The sequence below is a fragment of the Somniosus microcephalus genome, chromosome 5 (assembly GCF_052327205.1).
Source record: "Somniosus microcephalus isolate GS21.2 chromosome 5, FLI_Smic_1.0, whole genome shotgun sequence".
NCBI lineage: Eukaryota > Metazoa > Chordata > Chondrichthyes > Squaliformes > Somniosidae > Somniosus > Somniosus microcephalus.
The window spans coordinates 121,796,379-121,813,404 of NC_140991.1; the positions used below are offsets into that span (position 1 = coordinate 121,796,379).

The 17,026-nt window shown below is 44.2% G+C and overlaps 1 protein-coding gene across 1 annotated transcript in view; it reads right to left on the reverse strand.

The window, feature by feature from the left end:
• Positions 1 to 17,026, reverse strand: part of LOC147117285 (ATP-binding cassette sub-family A member 13-like) — a 250,509-nt gene that overhangs the window by 164,042 nt on the left and 69,441 nt on the right. The window contains exons 14-15 of the mRNA XM_085988134.1: positions 5,441 to 5,753; positions 3,037 to 3,151 (exon numbers count right to left, since the gene is read on the reverse strand). Coding sequence (XP_085844260.1) covers positions 3,037 to 3,151; positions 5,441 to 5,753 — 428 coding nt within the window. The remainder of the gene's footprint in view (positions 1 to 3,036; positions 3,152 to 5,440; positions 5,754 to 17,026) is intronic.

Below are 17,026 nucleotides of genomic sequence, written 5' to 3' on the forward strand. Positions count from 1 at the left end.
TATTTCTAAATGGAATAACTGAAGCGAGACTCGTGAAAACTATCACATTCCCCCATCTAGGAGACAAAGGCCTAGAATTTTGAACCTTTAGTGCGGTGGTTTAGGTCAGTTTAGCAGAAAAAATGGCAGCCGCCTCGCTTCTGCCCACTTCCGGCGGCTGCCATTGCCTGCGCTCACCACAAGTACCTTAATTACCAGGAGCGTGACATCAATCAGCGTGCAGCTGAATTGACGTCACGCTCAGCGATTTTGGATGTCGCCGCTCCTCTTACCACCCTCTCCAAAGCACGCCCGTGTGTGCGGCCGTAGATCTGGGAGAAAGCAGCAGTGAGCTACAAACTGTATAGTAAACGGCTGCTGAGATAACTGGTAATTATGGAGAGCTCAGGCTACGTAATTGGAGTAAAAACTGCTTCCAATGAGAGGCATCAAATTTCCCCCCGGTCAGTCAAACATTACAGGTGGTAAGAATCTCAGGAAGAAGTCAAAGCTGCATTTCTGTAAATTTTATAAATTAGGTTTTCTAGTTTAGGAACTAATAAAATAATAAATGAAGTCTGTTTTTAAAAGGCCAAGAATTAAGGAAAATTTATCATATTCTCAGCAAGAATACTTCAAAAGTCTATTGTTGCTAAAAATTTAATTGAACTCTCTTCTACACGATTTATACCTGTAAACTCGTGACCAAGAGGTTCATGTTTCCCTTTTAAAAAAAATGTATTTCAATTTACCATGCTACTTTTAAATAAGTTAAACCCAAATAACTAACTTCAATTGTCTTACAGTTTATTGCAACATTTTTTTAATATGCTCCAGATCAAGCTGGCTTTTTTTTCCCATTGTTGCTTAACTGAATTTACTTTTTTGATCTTTTCATCAAGATCCAGTTTACATCAAGAAAATGCTGATGAGCCCGCTAAGCAAAGAAATATTAAGATTTATAGAAGTTTTTTTTGTTCTAATTGAAAATATATACATAGAAAGCCATAAAAAGAAAAAGTCTTGCATTTATATAGCGCCTTTCACGACCACTGGACATTCCAAAGCACTTTACAGCCAATGAAGTACTTTTTGAAGTGTAGTCACTGTTGTAATGTAGGAAATGCGGCAGCCAATTTGTGCACAGCAAGCTCCCACAGACAGATAATCCAGATAATCTGTTTTTGTTATGTTGATTGAGAGATAAATATTGGCCAGGAGACCGGGGATAACTCCCCTGCTCTTCTTCGAAATAGTGCCATGAGATCTTTTACGTCCAACTGAGAGAGCTGACGGGGCCTCGGTTTAACGTCTCATCCGAAAGACGGCACCCTCCAACAGTGCAGTACTCCCTCAGCACTGCACTGGAGTGTCAGCCTAGATTTTTGTGCTCAAGTCTCTGGAGTGCGACTTGAACCCACAACCTTCTGACTCAGAGGCGAGTGTGCTACCCACTGAGCCACTGGCTGACCTAAAATAAGCTTGGAAAAACAGTTTGGAATTTCCATAGTATATGTCTTTTGACCATTGCCCTATTTTAACAAATTTAACAAGTGGCCAGTACTCACTGGTATCTCTTGCATCCTTGCTGCTTTAGCAACATCTCTCTTCCATATAATGGCGCTACTTCCTTTATGTTGCACTCAGTCCATTAAATTTTCTGCGTTCAGCTTATATTTTGGGCATAATCTCAGGATTTCTCATGCAACGGTTTAAGGACATCTTTTACTTGGAAGCACTGTTAATAAGGTGACTGCCCAAGAATGCCACACCAATCCCTTAGATCTTTCGGCCTCCTGCTGATGTTACTGCCGGAAAGAGCACGTTGCATGGGAGCTTCTGCGCTGCGCTCATTTAAATCAGCAGACAGCATCAAAATACCGGTACTGTCTGCACTCTTTTTGTGGGTGGCCACTAACTGTGGCCTGTGGGGGCACTGCCCATTTTTGGGCTTAATTGAATTTCTAGGCCAATGTTCCTGTATATCAGGCGCTAAAGATTGATATCGAGGTCAGGATGGGGCATCGACCAGCTCTGAACTGGAGGTGGCTATGGGTCATCCTTGGTTAACCTGTCTATATCGGATTAGCTACGGCCCAGTGGAACTCTCTGGCACCTGGAACAAAACCATACTGCGCGATTACAGTGAGTTGGCATTATGGACCTCTGCTGTCTAAGTGTAATTGCTTGCTGCTTGCTTGCTTTTATCCCAATTCCCAAGTCCCACTTCCTACTATGATTCTAACAGTACTGATTAAAGAAAGATACAAATAGTTATTAAGCACCGTAGTCTTTCAGCCCTTGTTTAAACTAGCACCAGGCTAAAAAATCTTATTTTGAAATACATTTTCTAATAAATTGTTTAGTAAGTGTGGCCACTTCACGGACTCCTTAAACTGCATGAAATATTTGAAATATAGCATGATATGGAGGTATATTGTTAATGGGGAGAAATTTGATTATCTCCGGGAACTGCCGTGAAATCGGTAATGCCTTCAAAGCATTCGCCCGAAGAGGGAGGCCCGAGGCTTACTCCAATTTGGGCCTCAGGCCTCATCTCTAAAATACAGGTGAGCTGCAGACAGTCGGACGTCATGATGCAGTTTGCCAGTTCAGGACTTTCCAAAATCATGGCACATGTTCTGCCCAGTTTTTGTGCAATTTGGCATCGGAGTCTTGAAACAGGCATTTGGCCCCTAATTGGCATATGTAAGGGCCGTAACGCCTGCTTTAGGCGGGCACCTTGGCCACTTGGAAGTCACTGCTGCCAATTTGACAGCCGGCATACGTATGGAGGGGCGGGGGGGAATCGGGCACAGGACATGGTGCTGGTAATTGGTCCCCCCAACGTGCATTTCGTGCCCATAAAAACAGGCGCAACAGCAACCATTTTCCACCCACTCCCCAAGATATCCCTCAAATTATCTCCATTCATGTTCTAGGTTCCCTTTAATCATATCAGCACATTCACTTGTGCATGTTGCACTGAAACCTCAGGTGAGCTCATTGTATTGTAGACAAAATCTAGAATCAGGAGCTCCTCATGTCTTTAATTACCTCTTCCAGTTGAAGTTCTTTTTCAAATACAAGATTGCGCACCATGGAGGCCACGGAAATCAACCACGCCAGCATCATTAACAATGGAAAAAAGAAGCCAATGTTGTTGAGAAACCTGTCAGGAAGGGATTTTGTTAGTAGAATTAAATTATCCAATGAGTTATACAAAAATGCCATGATTAGTCCCGAGACTAATGCTGTGGAAACATTTCAAAATTTAAATTCCATTGCTTGAATAAAAATAACCAAGGAGCACTTCTATTTCTGTAAATCTGAAAACTATTATGAGATGTTTCACATGTAATGTAACAATTGGGTGTAGCCACTGGCAACTAACAAGGAGAAATAGCTTACAAATTTGAACCTCGTAGTAAACTGTGGCTACTTTTGATTTTTGTGAATTTTGTGCTCATCAAGGTGATGAATACTAGTGGTGTAAGTACAACACTTTCCACTTCATGCATACAATAGAAGCATCAAAAACTCCTGGTCATATGTATCACAGTTAATTGCAGGTTAAAGCTCCCTCTACTCCAGCCAAATAAATTGGAGTATTCTGATTGCTTAAAAGTTGGAACTATTCATTTTTTTGTCTGTGAACTTTGTGCTCATTAAGGTAAGGGATGTTAGACCTGGAAACATACGTCCCCATTTCAGGTAGCCAATGTGAGTGTGAAGTACACCCAAATCAGTTACAGTTAATTTAGGTGCAAAGTGAAACTTCCTCTACTCTGCCCCAGCACCAACCTCAGAGGAGCATCCCTTGCAGCCCACTGTAGTATTTTCCATTTTAAAACTGGTTATCCTGTGGTCTCTCTGACTGCCAGTCTGTTGGGCAATCTCAATTAAGTTGTTAAGTCTATGCCCACTAGGGACTGGGTTGAAACTGTCCCAACTAATTTTATATTGAATCCTTACACCCAGCAGACAGAGGAGTCCTTCATCACATAAGTCTGGGCTGGATTTAAGAGCTCAATGACTAGCCCACTGTGTGACACAGACAGACACAATTCAAACCAGGTTCTAGACTCTAAGAGAAACTTCCACCTTTTTGCAAGAATATACAAGGGTTGACTTTATGAAATTGCATTCTCAGTGGCGATCCACACCCACCAAGGCACATATCAGAAAAACTCAGACACACTTCCCATGATTTTCAACTGTAGAGAGCATGCCTGTGGTTCCTGACATAAGCACCTGGGGGTGAGGTTCCCCCACTGGCAGTTCAACTTCATAATATCAGCCCCACCAAGTACATGTTGCTAAAAGTGGCTGGAGGCACAAGTCATGTCAGATAGGTTCATCCTTCACAGGCTACTGAGCTAATACATTTTTCTCTTGTTTTTTGCAATCTTTCCTCAGTGTGTTTTGTTTTTACACATTAAAAATGTAATCATTTAAATAATTCTTTACACGCTTCTGAGCACCAATTACCAAATACTCCTTTCTCTTCTTGTTTCTCTTAATCTTTCCTCAATGTGTTTTAAATCTTTTCTTTTTCCCATGTTAAAAAATATAACACAATGGCCTGTATTTTCCGATGCCTATGGGTGTGTACGAGTGGTGTACACACCCGTAGGGACATCGGAAATGCCGTTTTCAGGCATCCCCTTGACAGATCGGACGCCTGCCCTGGAGCAGGGCCTCTGCAGGTGGAGAGTTCCGCTTCCTGGAGACCCTCCGCCTGCAGAAATCACTTAAAAATCTTACATCTGGTAAAAGCAGGCGTAAGGCCTGCTTTTACCAGCATAAGAGTTCTAAAAAGTTTTTTAAAAATTCACTCATTTATAATTTAAAAATACTTTTAAAAAAGGTAAGTTTATTTTTAGCCCCGTAAAAAACTTTAATTTTTTAAAAAAAAATTAAATTTTTGTTTAAAATGTTTAATTTCATGTAATTTTAACTCATTTTTAAAACATGATGGTTTTTTAAAAATGTATTTAATGCTTTGATGTGTTTTTGGGGTGATCTCCATTCATACTTTTGACAGGTCTATTTGTTAAAAGTATGAAGGGAGATTCCCTTCTCCCATTGGCTCACGTGAACCCAGGGATGCTTGCGAACTGCATGCGCCCCTGGGATACGTGGGCACTGCGCATTTCGACTGTGGAGAGGCCCAGGATCGGAAGTGTCTGGACCTCGGGAGCCCTCAGGTAAATGCGTAGATTTTTTCCCGATAGGAGGTATCCGCACACAGGAAGCCTCCTATCGGAAATTTTCATTGTGCCAGAAGGAAACTCTCTAATTATTTACAGTATATAAGAGTTCTCACACAAATGGACAGAGCACAAAATGCTTTTCCAACAGATAAGTTTTGAATCAGTTAGGCAGCACCCTTGTTTATTGCATGGTATGGCATCCAGTAACAAAACCTAGGTATTAAGGCTGTGTCCAGCTGACTTACTGATCACTGGTGTGGCAGGGATATGGCATGGCTTGCGCCTGTACTGCAGGGTTGGGGATGTCTTGACCAGTTTGTAATTCAATGATCGCTCGCTCAATCATATCTTGCAATGGAACAAAGACACGATTGTACTGGAAACTATTCGTCGGCAAACTGAGGGGCTGAGATTTATACTTGGGATTTTTCAGTACATCAGTCGGCATACTGTGGAGAATGTTCGTTCTAATAGTGTAGCTCACTTGAGGTGGAAGTGAGGAAGACAATGATCGTGTCTTTCGCGAGGTTTTGTTGGTATCGATGTCGAACAGTACACCTAGAAAGATAGTAAACCAACTCATCTTTATTAATGGGGTCCTAAGTTTTTCATATCAGTCATTGCAACACTTTATACACTTTGTATCTAGTTAGAAAACTTGTATTGACAATCATTAGTCGCAGTTACATACATTTGCAGAATTGGGACATTAGAACATAAGAACATAAGAAATAGGAGCAGGAGTAGGCCTTTTGGCCCTTCGAGCCTGCTCCGCCATTCAATAAGATCATGGCTGATCTTCTACCTCATCTCCACTTTCCTGCACTATCCCCATACAGTACCTGAGCACTGAAAGGATTTACAGTAGTAAATCCTTTCAGTGCTCAGGTACACACAAATAGAAGCATTGGGGATGATTTTCAACTGCTGGCCATCTGGTTCTCACCTGAAAAGTGGGCAGCCGGCAGTTGAAAACCGTGGGGCACTTCAGTCATCCCCTTTAATGCCTGCAGTTTACCTGAAGCAATTTTCAGGCGAGCCTGTAAATGAGCAAGTAGCCTGCCCTGAAATAGGCATAAGCTGCCTCAAATACGCAAATAGAGGTCCTACATCAGTTGTAAGACCCTGAATGCAATTTTCATGTACAAAGGGAGAAGCTTATTTATACCAGGTGGAGAGCGACTACTGGAGGCCGCATTGGACCAGTGATTCTTCCAATTCTCTCACATTCACAGGGGTAGTGGCAATAATTTATTTTCAGCTCACTGATACATAAGGATAAAAACTTCACAATAGTGAGGCCTTATATCTCACATTCATAATTAAAAGGCACATAAATACTATACAATACTAATCGATGAAAATTACTTTTCATACAGCAACATGAGTGCATTAAATCTATAGGGTTTTCAATTGTGTGGCATTAGAGTATGAAAAATGACAGAAGGATGTGTACAATGGCAACAGGCTATAACAAGCCAGGTTTTAAAGGCTCATCTTAATGCATTTAACAACAACAACATGCAATGGCATAGCACCTTTAATGTAGAAAAAATGTCTCAAGGCACTTCACAGAAAGTTTGGCACTGAGCCAAAGAAGGAGGTATTGGGAGGGGACAGTTTGTTTAGTCTGGAGGTCACACTCTGCTACACTCTCCTGATTTATTCTTTTTAGCTTTGGTGGTATATCAATTTTTTTAAATGCTTTATTGGATGCCAAGAAACTAGGAAATGCAATGCTTCATCTCTGGCATTTCCCACTTACTGCTGCTGAATTCACAAGTGCTAGTTTGGTTGGAATTCACCAATGTTGGTGCAGATTGATCTCATAACAAATTATTATTGCAAATGATTGCCGAAATAAATCACGTGACACACTCAAATGAAGAAAACTGAGACTTTTTGTTTTTCCTGTTTTTCTTGTATCCCCTCCTCCACTGCAAGAAAATCAGTACGAAAATAGTAGGAATTTTATTCACTTTCAACAGACGTGCTGTGCTCTATACAATAAATTTGACTGACAGTATATCTGATCAAGGTGCAGGTGGGTTGCACAATGTAAAACTATTACATTTTTGTAATTTTACACTAACTTTCCAAATCAAATGGCAAAAACATTTCTACTCTAAATGAAAAATAAAACTGTCAAAATGTTCAACTGTGAAGTTCTTTATGATAATGTAATATTAATTTAACATTTTTTTTCCTGCAGAAATGTCAGCATTTGATAGATTGAGTTTCTTTGAAGATGGAAATTTCAATTCTTTTGAACACTTCCCAGTTATTGGAGTCTGCAGTGTCCTAATAATATTATGAAAATAGGTATATTATAGCAAACCAGTCAAATACCAACTCTATTACAACCTAATAGGAGCAGTGTTGCTGAGAAAGTGAGAACATTAGTACAGCTCATCAAGGTTACTGGGTTTTGATAGATTCAGATGTTACCCCAACTATTTTAGCGCTGTGAATTTAGATTAGCAGCTAAGATATGGTGATCAAAGAATAAGCTTCTAAACATACATTTATTATTGTCACAAATACTAATGAAACCAGTTATCAAAGCTGTAATGAAATTCATAGTTGTCAAAAACGTTGACTATATTATATATATAATATACTTCATTCCCATGACTTGCTGCCTAATTTTCTAAACATATAAAGGAATATAAAGCATGTATCAGGAAATAACTGCTAAATTTTTTAATTCATTCACGGGATGTGGGCATCGTCAGCAAGGCCGGCATTTATTGTCCATCCCCAACTGCCCTCGAGAAGGTGGTGGTGAGCCGCCTTCTTGAAACACTGCAGTCCGTGTGGTGAAGGTGCTCCCTCAGTGCTGTTAGGGAGGGAGTTTCAGGATTTAGACCTAGCGACGATGATGGAACGGTGATATATTTCCAATTCAAGATGGTGTGTGACTTGGAGGGGAACTTTGAAGTGGTGGTGTTCCCAAGAAGCTGCTGCCCTTGTCCTTCTAGGTGGTAGAGGTTGCGGGTTTGGGAGGTGCTGTCGAAGAAACCTTGGTGAGTTGTTGCAGTGCATCTTATAAATGGTACACACTGCAGCCACGGTGCGCCAGTGGTGGAGTGACTGAATGTTTAAGTGGTGGATGGGGTGACAATCAAGCGGGCTGCTTTGTCCTGGATGGTTTCCAGTTTCTTGAGTGTTGTTGGAGACAAGTGGAGAGTATTCCAGCACACTCCTGACTTGTGCCTTGTAGATGGTGGAAAGGCTTTGGGGAGTCAGGCAGTGCCGCAGAATATCCAGCTTCTGACCTGCTCTTGTAGCCACAGTATTTATGTGGCTGGTCCAGTTAAGTTTCTGGTCAATGGTGACCCCATGGATGTTAATGGTGGGGGATTCGACGATGGTAATGCCATTGAATGACAAGGGGAGGTGGTTAGACTTTCTCTTGTTGGGGATGGTCATTGCCTGGCACTTGTGTGGCACGAATGTTACTTGCCCAAGCCTGCATGTTGTCCAGGTCTTGCTGCATGAGGAGTTGCAAATGGAACTGAACACTGTGCAATCATCAGCGAATATCCTCACTTCTGACATTATGATGGAGGGAAGGTCATTGATGAAGCAGCTGAAGATGGTTGGGCCTAGGACACTGCCCTGAGGAACTCCTGCAGCCATGTCCTGAAGCTGTGATGATTGACCTCAAACAACCACAACCATCTTCCTTTGTGCTAGATATGACTCCAGCCAGTGGAGAGTTTTCCCCCCTGATTTCCATTGGCTTCAATTTTACTAAGGCTCCTTGATGCCACACTTGGTTAAATGCTGCCTTGATGTCAAGGGTAGTCACTCTCACCTCACCTCTGGAATTCAGCCCTTTTATCCATTTTGGACCAAGGCTGTAATGAGGTCTGGTGCTGAGTGGTTCTGGCGGAACCCAACTGAGCATTGGTGAGCAGGTTATTGGTGAGTAAGTGCCACTTAATAGTTCTGTCAATGGCCCCTTCCACCACTTTGCTGATGATTGAGAGTAGGCTGATGGGGCAGTAATTGGCTGGATTGGATTTGTTCTGCTTTTTGTGGACAGAATATATCTGGGCAATTTTCCACATTGTCAGGTAGATGCTTATGTTGTAGCTGTACTGGAATAGCTTGGCTAGGGGCGCAGCTAGTTCTGGAGCACATGTCTTCAGCTCTGCAACTGGGATGTTGTCAGGGCCATTGCCTTTGCTGTATCCAGTGCGCTCAGCCGTTTCTTGGTATCACATAGAATGAATCAAATTGGCTGAAGACTGGCTTCTGTGATGGTGGGGACCTCCGGATTAGGTCGAGATGGATTATCCACTCGACACTTCTGGCTGAAGGTGGTTGCAAATGCTTCAGCCTTGTCTTTGCACTCACGTGCTGGGCTCTGCCATCATTGAGGATGGAGATGTTCAAAGAACCTCCTCCTCCCGTTGATGTTGCAAGACTGTGGTCTGATCTGTTGATTGTGGGATTGCTTAGCTCTGTCTATAGCATGCTGCTTCCACTGTTTAGCATGGTGTGGAGATGCCGGAGTTGGACTGGGGTGGACAAATGTAAGAAGTCACACAACACCAGGTTATAGTCCAACAGCTTTATTTGAAATCACAAGCTTTCGGAGCGCTGCTCCTTCTTCAGGTGAAGTGGAGAAATGCATAAAGACACAGCTTATATAGTCAGAGAATCATGTCAGATGTTTACAGGTAACCTTTCCAACTGCCATTTATCGCACCTCGGCAGAGAGACACCTCGGCAATGGACACCTACAGACACTGAAAGACGCCCTTGTAAGAACGGGATATGACGCTCGACTCGTCGATCGACAGTTCCGACGGGCCACAGCGAAAAATCGCATAGACCTCCTCAGAAGACAAACACGGGACACAACCAACAGAGTACCCTTCGTCGTCCAGTACTTCCCCGGAGCGGAGAAACTACGCCATGTTCTTCGCAGCCTTCAACATGTCATCGATGACGATGAACACCTCGCTAAGGCCATCCCCACGCCTCCACTACTCGCTTTCAAACAGCCGCCTAACCTCAAACAGACCATCGTTCGCAGCAAATTACCCAGCTTTCAGGAGAACAGCGACCACGACACCACACAACCCTGCCACAGCAACCTCTGCAAGACATGCCAGATCATCAACACAGATACCATCATCACACGTGAGGACACCACCCACCAGGTACATGGTACATACTCATGTGACTCGGCCAACGTTGTCTACCTCATACGTTGCAGGAAAGGATGCCCCGGAGCATGGTACATCGGCGAGACCATGCAGACACTGCGACAACGGATGAACGGATACCGCGCAACAATCACCAGGCAGGAGTGTTCCCTCCCAGTCGGGGAACACTTCAGCAGTCAAGGACATTCAGCCTCCGATCTTCGGGTAAGCATTCTCCAAGGTGGCCTTCGAGACACACGACAACGCAAAATCGTCGAGCAGAAACTGATAGCCAAGTTCCGCACTCATGAGGACGGCCTCAACCGAGATCTTGGGTTCATGTCACGCTACATGTAACCCCACCTGATGCAGGGTCATCCAGACTCGAGTCGACATTGGCTTGTTCTCTCTACACAGATGCGGCCGGACCTGCTGTGATTTCCAGCCAAAAAAAATGTTTTTTGTCTGTTTTTTTGTTTTTCATACAGACCCCAGCATCTGCAATATTTGACCCCTTGTGACCCCACCTCATTGTTCTTTGATGTAATGTTTCCCTGACTGACCTGTTTGGACACCATTCACACCTTTGACTGCTGTGATTATCTCTCTGCCGAGGTGCGATAAATGGCAGTTGGAAAGGTTACCTGTAAACATCTGACATGATTCTCTGACTATATAAGCTGTGTCTTTATGCATTTCTCCACTTCACCTGAAGAAGGAGCAGCGCTCCGAAAGCTTGTGATTTCAAATAAAGCTGTTGGACTATAACCTGGTGTTGTGTGACTTCTTACAACTGTTTAGCATGCATGTAGTCCTGTGTTGTAGCTTCACCAGGTTGGCACCTCATTTTTAGGTTTGCCAGTTGCTGATCCTGGCATGCTCTTCTACACTCCTCATTGAACCAGGGTTGATCCACTGGCTTGATGGTAATGGTAGAGTGAGGGATATGCCGGGCCATGAGGTTACAGATTGTGGTGGAATACAATTCTGCTGCTGCAGATGGCCCACAGTGCCTCATGGATGCCCAGTTTTAAAAAACCATTTCCCAGGGCACATATTAGTCTATGTGGGGCCTCCTCTTATCTTGGTTGTCTTCCTACTGTTGTGTGCCAGCTTCTCCTGCAAGAAGAGTGGAAGTAGGCTAATATGTGCCCTGGGAAATGGTTTTTAAAATGCATGAGCCAGCTTACCACAGTGTGGATGATGACAGGAAGAAATAGCAAATGTGCCAAGAGGCAGAAGCAGTTGTGAGGGCTATAGCAGGTTTTGAGGGTGACCAGATACCAGGTTATTACCAATTTACCATCAGTTACTAGATCACCAATGGGAACATTTAAATAAAGTTAAATAATTATGGGGAGTTGTCAGTCACTCACCAAACACTGAAATTTCAGTACAGACGGAGGCAATCCAGCCCATCATGCCTATGTCTGCACTGATGCTAGTTCCTCCACCAGAGTATCAGTACATCAAGATATGGCTTTAAAAATGGCATCAACTGAAAAGAACATTCAAAAGCTAAGGAGTAGGACACCCTTTCTGCTCTATTTGTAGTGAAATCATAAACTTGCTTCTAATTTTGCTACAAATAGTGAGCAGAGGAAATTGTATGCCCAGATGTCCATCTGTACAAATAGAACACACTTCAGTTAAGGGACAATAATGAGTAAATCCAAAGGTCCAAATCAAGCTCAAAAATCTTTTTTTTTTTAAATAGCGGCGCGTTGTTCCAATTCAAAATTACAATTTGTAGTGATTCTTGAAGTCAATTTCAATTTTGTGGCATATCAATATTCTTTTTGGCACTGAAATTTCACTGCAAGATAATGGTGTACAAAAACTGAACACATCTTAAATTCCTCCCTCTTCTATTTAAATGGAGGTGCTAACCTGTTTACTGTAATTGAGTTAATGGGGGTGATTTTAGCTCAGGTGCGGGATGGTGTCGTGTTATCCGAATTTCGTGTTTCCCACACGAATCTAAATGGATGTGGAAGATTGATGCAATTTTAACTCAATTGGCCAATTGATTTCCAACGTGTGGGAAGCCTTTCCAAAGGGATTTTTCATGACTGAAAGTCCCCTCCGATGACGTCATCATTGCTGCTGCATTTAAGGTCCGCAACAAGCCTTGCTTCTTCTGCAGACTGACAACCTTTTGGCCTTTCATGCTAGAGGGACCTGGAGGCAGAATGACCATCGAGAGACCTAGGTCTGCTCCCAGGTTTGATGATGTGGCCCTGCAAGCTTTAGTTGAGGGAGCAAGAGCTCATAAAGAGGTGCTCTTCTCTTCTTCAGGGAGGAAGAAGCCTCCACAGCAGACCAAGGCTGTGTGGATCCAGGTGGCAGAGGAGGTCAACTCATTATCAGTACCCTGCAGAACCTGGATTCAGTGTAGGAAGAGATTTCATGACCTTCTGCGCACTGGAAAAGTGAGTATGGATTTCCCATCACCCTCAATCTGATCCCCATTGCCTTTCCTCACCAGCACTCAGCTTTAGCAATCTCTTCCTCCACATCCCACTTGACACTGATATCCATGCACCCTTATCCATTCCCTTTCTCTCTATGGTCACATTCACATAACTATTTGGCTATGCAGCCCTCACACTCTCTATCACTGTGATGCTTTGAACACAACTGACAACACACAGGGAGGGCCCTTGGTCTTGCAACCTCACTCCATCTTTGTCTCCTTCTAAGTATCTATGCTATGGAGTCTCTACACTCACTGCTTCATTTTCACTCAACCTCCACTTGTCTCCCTCACTGCAGGCAAAGAGAGCTCACAATAAGCGAGAAAGAGCGAGGACAGGAGGAGGGCCACCCTCAGTAGCCCACCTCACCCGCTGCGAGGAGGCGGTCCTGGAGATCGTAGGAGTGGAGGAAGATACGCAAGTGGGGGACGGACAGACGGGTGCATCACAGCAAGCTGGTGACAGAATAGTTTTCCATCTCTCTCATTGACATTGCATGAGTCGCTGATAATGATTCTGAAGTTCTAACAGATGGACTTATGATCATCTGCAATATGCAATGTGCATGTAACCTTGGCATCACATCCCTGACTCTTTCATTAACTCCCCCACAGGACCATCGCAAGCAGCCGTCCCCACTAGCCAGGAGGAACAGCCTGAGCATCCAGACTCCTCAGAGGACGCTGCAACCTCTGAGGGCACAGCGTCAGCAGAATTCAGCGCACCCAGCACCAGCGCAGACACTCACACCTCGGTGGGACCTTCGGGACATAGAGTAGTGTTGTCACCTGGTGTATCACAGCTCACAAGTGAGCATCAGCAGATTGTGGAGACAGGGACAGCAGTGGAGAGTGCTAGTCGGAGGGCGCAGGACTCTGCCAGCTCGGCTCAGCTGCATGTCGACCCTCTGCCTCTGGGTCCATCCATAAGATCAGCGGTGCTGGAACTCCAGGAACAGATGCAGGAGTCTCTGGCAGGTTTTGTCTCCAGGGTCGATGCAAGTGAATGGAGGAGTCCATAGCGAACATGAGCAAAGCATTTGTGGAGTCATTGGCGCATCAACGCATCACCATGGAAAGGATGGCAACCTCCATGGAGGAGATAAGTCGCCAGAGTGCAGAAAACATGGTGAGTGTTCATAATAGAATGACATCTCTTGAGGAGCAATGGGCATCTACTGAACAGAGAAACCAGACCTTCATGGAAGTCCTTCTGAGTAGGACTGCCAGTGCAGATACGGATCCCCATGGCCCCCTGATGTGCAGCAAGGTGCTCTCAAGCCACTTCCAAGCGCTGGCCCCTTCTGGCCTGTGCAGCTTCAGGTGGGTGAGCAGCAGTCTGGCGCTCCTGTTGCTGCTGCTGTTGTTCCTGGTTCTGCTGGTGCCGCGGTTGGTGCTCGAGCTCATCTAATGCCCAGATGGGAAGGAAATAAATGGCTCCCATGCTTCTGGTATATGCCTCCGTTGAGGAAGCGCTGAGTGAAGGTGGCGAGAGGGGTTTCCCAGGAGGTCACACTGGAGATCGGTGTGAGGCTCCAACCTTCCACAGGTGTGGTTAAGCCTTCTAAATGTTGCCCCAGACCTGAGACCACTAAGTCCTGCCACCTGCAAATGATGGCTGTTCAAATCTCCTCTTTAATGGTTGACCTGCAGTTGATAGTCAGCAATCGAATAGTGCTCCTGCCAAGTTTCACATTCGTGGTTTACGTGGGAAAAGGGTTAAAGTTGCAAGGACCTGTTAAAATAGGATTATAGAGGCTATTTAGTGGTAATTAAGGGCCTTAAAGACCAGTCCCGCCTGTTGGATGCGGGACGGAGTCGGGACCATCAGACATAGAATCATAGAAGATAGGAGCAGGAGTAGGCCATTCGGCCCTTCGAGCCTGCTCCGCCATTCAATGAGGTCATGGCTGATCATCCAAATTCAGTACCCTGTCCCTGCCTTCTCCCCATATCCCTTGAACCCTTTAGCCTTAAGAAATATATCCAACTCCTTCTTGAATATATTTAATGAACTGGCCTCCACCGCCCTCTGTGGCAGAGAATTCCACAGGTTCACCACTCTCTGGGTGAAGAAATTCCTCCTCATTTCAGTCCTAAATGGCTTACCCCTTATCCTTAGACTATGACCCCTGGTTCTGGACTCCCCAGCCATCGGAAACATCCTTCCTGCATCTAGTCTGTCCAGGCCTGACAGAATTTTATAGGTTTCGATGAGATCCCCTCTCAATCTTCTAAACTCCAGTGAGTATAAGCCCAATCGACACAATCTCTCCTCATACGTCATTCCTGCCGTCCCAGGTATCAGCCTGGTGAATCTTCGCTGCACTCCTTCCATGGCAAGAACATCCTTCCTCAGATAAGGCGACCAAAACTGCACACAATACTCAAGGTGCGGTCCCACCAAGGCCCTGTACAGCTACAGCAAGACATCCTTGTTCCTGTACTCGAACCCTCTTGCTACAAAGGCCAACATACCATTTGCCTTCTTAACCGCCTGCTGCACCTGCATGCTTACCTTCAGCGACTGGTGCACAAGAACACCCAGGTCTCTTTGCGCTTCCCCTTCTCCCAATCTATTGCCATTCAGATAATAATCTGCCTTCCTGTTTTTGCCACCAAAGTGGACAACCTCACATTTATCCACATTATAGTGCATTTGCCATGTTTCTGCCCAATCACCCAACCTGTCCAAATCGTACTGGAGTTTCACGACATCCTCCTCACAGCATACCCTCCCACCCAGCTTTGTGTCGTCTGCAAATTTGGAGATATTACATCCAATTCCCTCGTCCAGATCATTAATATATATTGTGAACAGCTGGGGTCCTAGGACGGATCCTTGCGGTACCCCACTAGTCACTGCCTGCCACTCGGAAAACGACCCGTTTATTCCAACTCTTTGCTTTCTATCCGCCAACCAGTTCTCTATCCAAGTCAATACCTTGCCCCCAATCCCATGTGCCTTAATTTTGCACGCTAATCTCTTATGCCGGGACCGTATCGAAAGCCTTCTGAAAGTCCAAATACACCACATCCACTGGTTCTCCCTTATCTAGTTTACCAGTTACAGCCTCAAAAAATTCCAATAGATTAGTCAAGCACGATTTACCTTTTGTAAATCCATGTTGACTTTGCCTGATCCTGTCACTGCTTTCCAAGTGCTCTACTATTACATCTTTTATAATGGACTCCAGCATTTTCCTCACTACCGATGTCAGACTTACCGGTCTATAATTCCCCGCTTTTTCTCTACCACCTTTTTTGAATAGTGGGGTAACATTAGCTACCCTCCAATCCATGGGTACTGTTCTAGAGTCTATCGAGTTCTGGAAGATGACCTGCAATGCATCTACTATTTCTAGGGCCACTTCCTTAAGTACCCTAGGATGTAGATTATCAGGCCCTGGGGATTTATCGGCCTTCAGTCCCATCAATTTTCCTAACACCATTTCCCTACAAATACTGATTTCTTTCAGTTCCACCCTTTCATCAGACCCGATGTTCCCCGGCATCTCTGGGAGGTTATTTGTGTCCTCCTTTGTGAAGACAGAACCAAAATATGTATTTAGTTGGTCTGCCATTTCTTTGTTCCCCATTATAAATTGCCCTGATTCTGACTGCAAGGGACCTACGCTTGACTTCACCAATCTTTTTCTCTTCACATATCTATAAAAGCTTTTACAGTCAGTTTTTATGTTCCCTGCAAGCTTACTCTCATATTCTATTTTCCCTTTCTTAATTAATCCCTTTGTCCTCCTTTGTTGAATCCTAAACTGCTCCCAATCCTCAGGATTAGTGCTTTTTCTGACCAATTTATATGTCCTCTCCTTATGCTATCCCTAATTTCCCTTGTTAGCCACAGTTGAGTCACCTTTTTTGTTTTATTTTTATGCCAAACTGGGATGAACAAATTCTGTAGTTCATCCATTCGGTCTTTGAATGTTTGCTATTGCCTATCCACCGTCATCCCTTTGAGTGACATTCTCCAATCAATCCTGCCCAACTCGCTCCTCAGACCATCGTAGTTTCCTTTATTTAAATTTAGGACCCTAGTCTCTGAGTCAACTATTTCATTCTCCATCTTAATGAAGAATTCGATCATATTAAGATCGCTCTGACCCAAGGGGCCTCGTACAACAAGATTGCTAATTAATCCTTTCTCGCTACATAATACCCAGTCTAAGATGGCC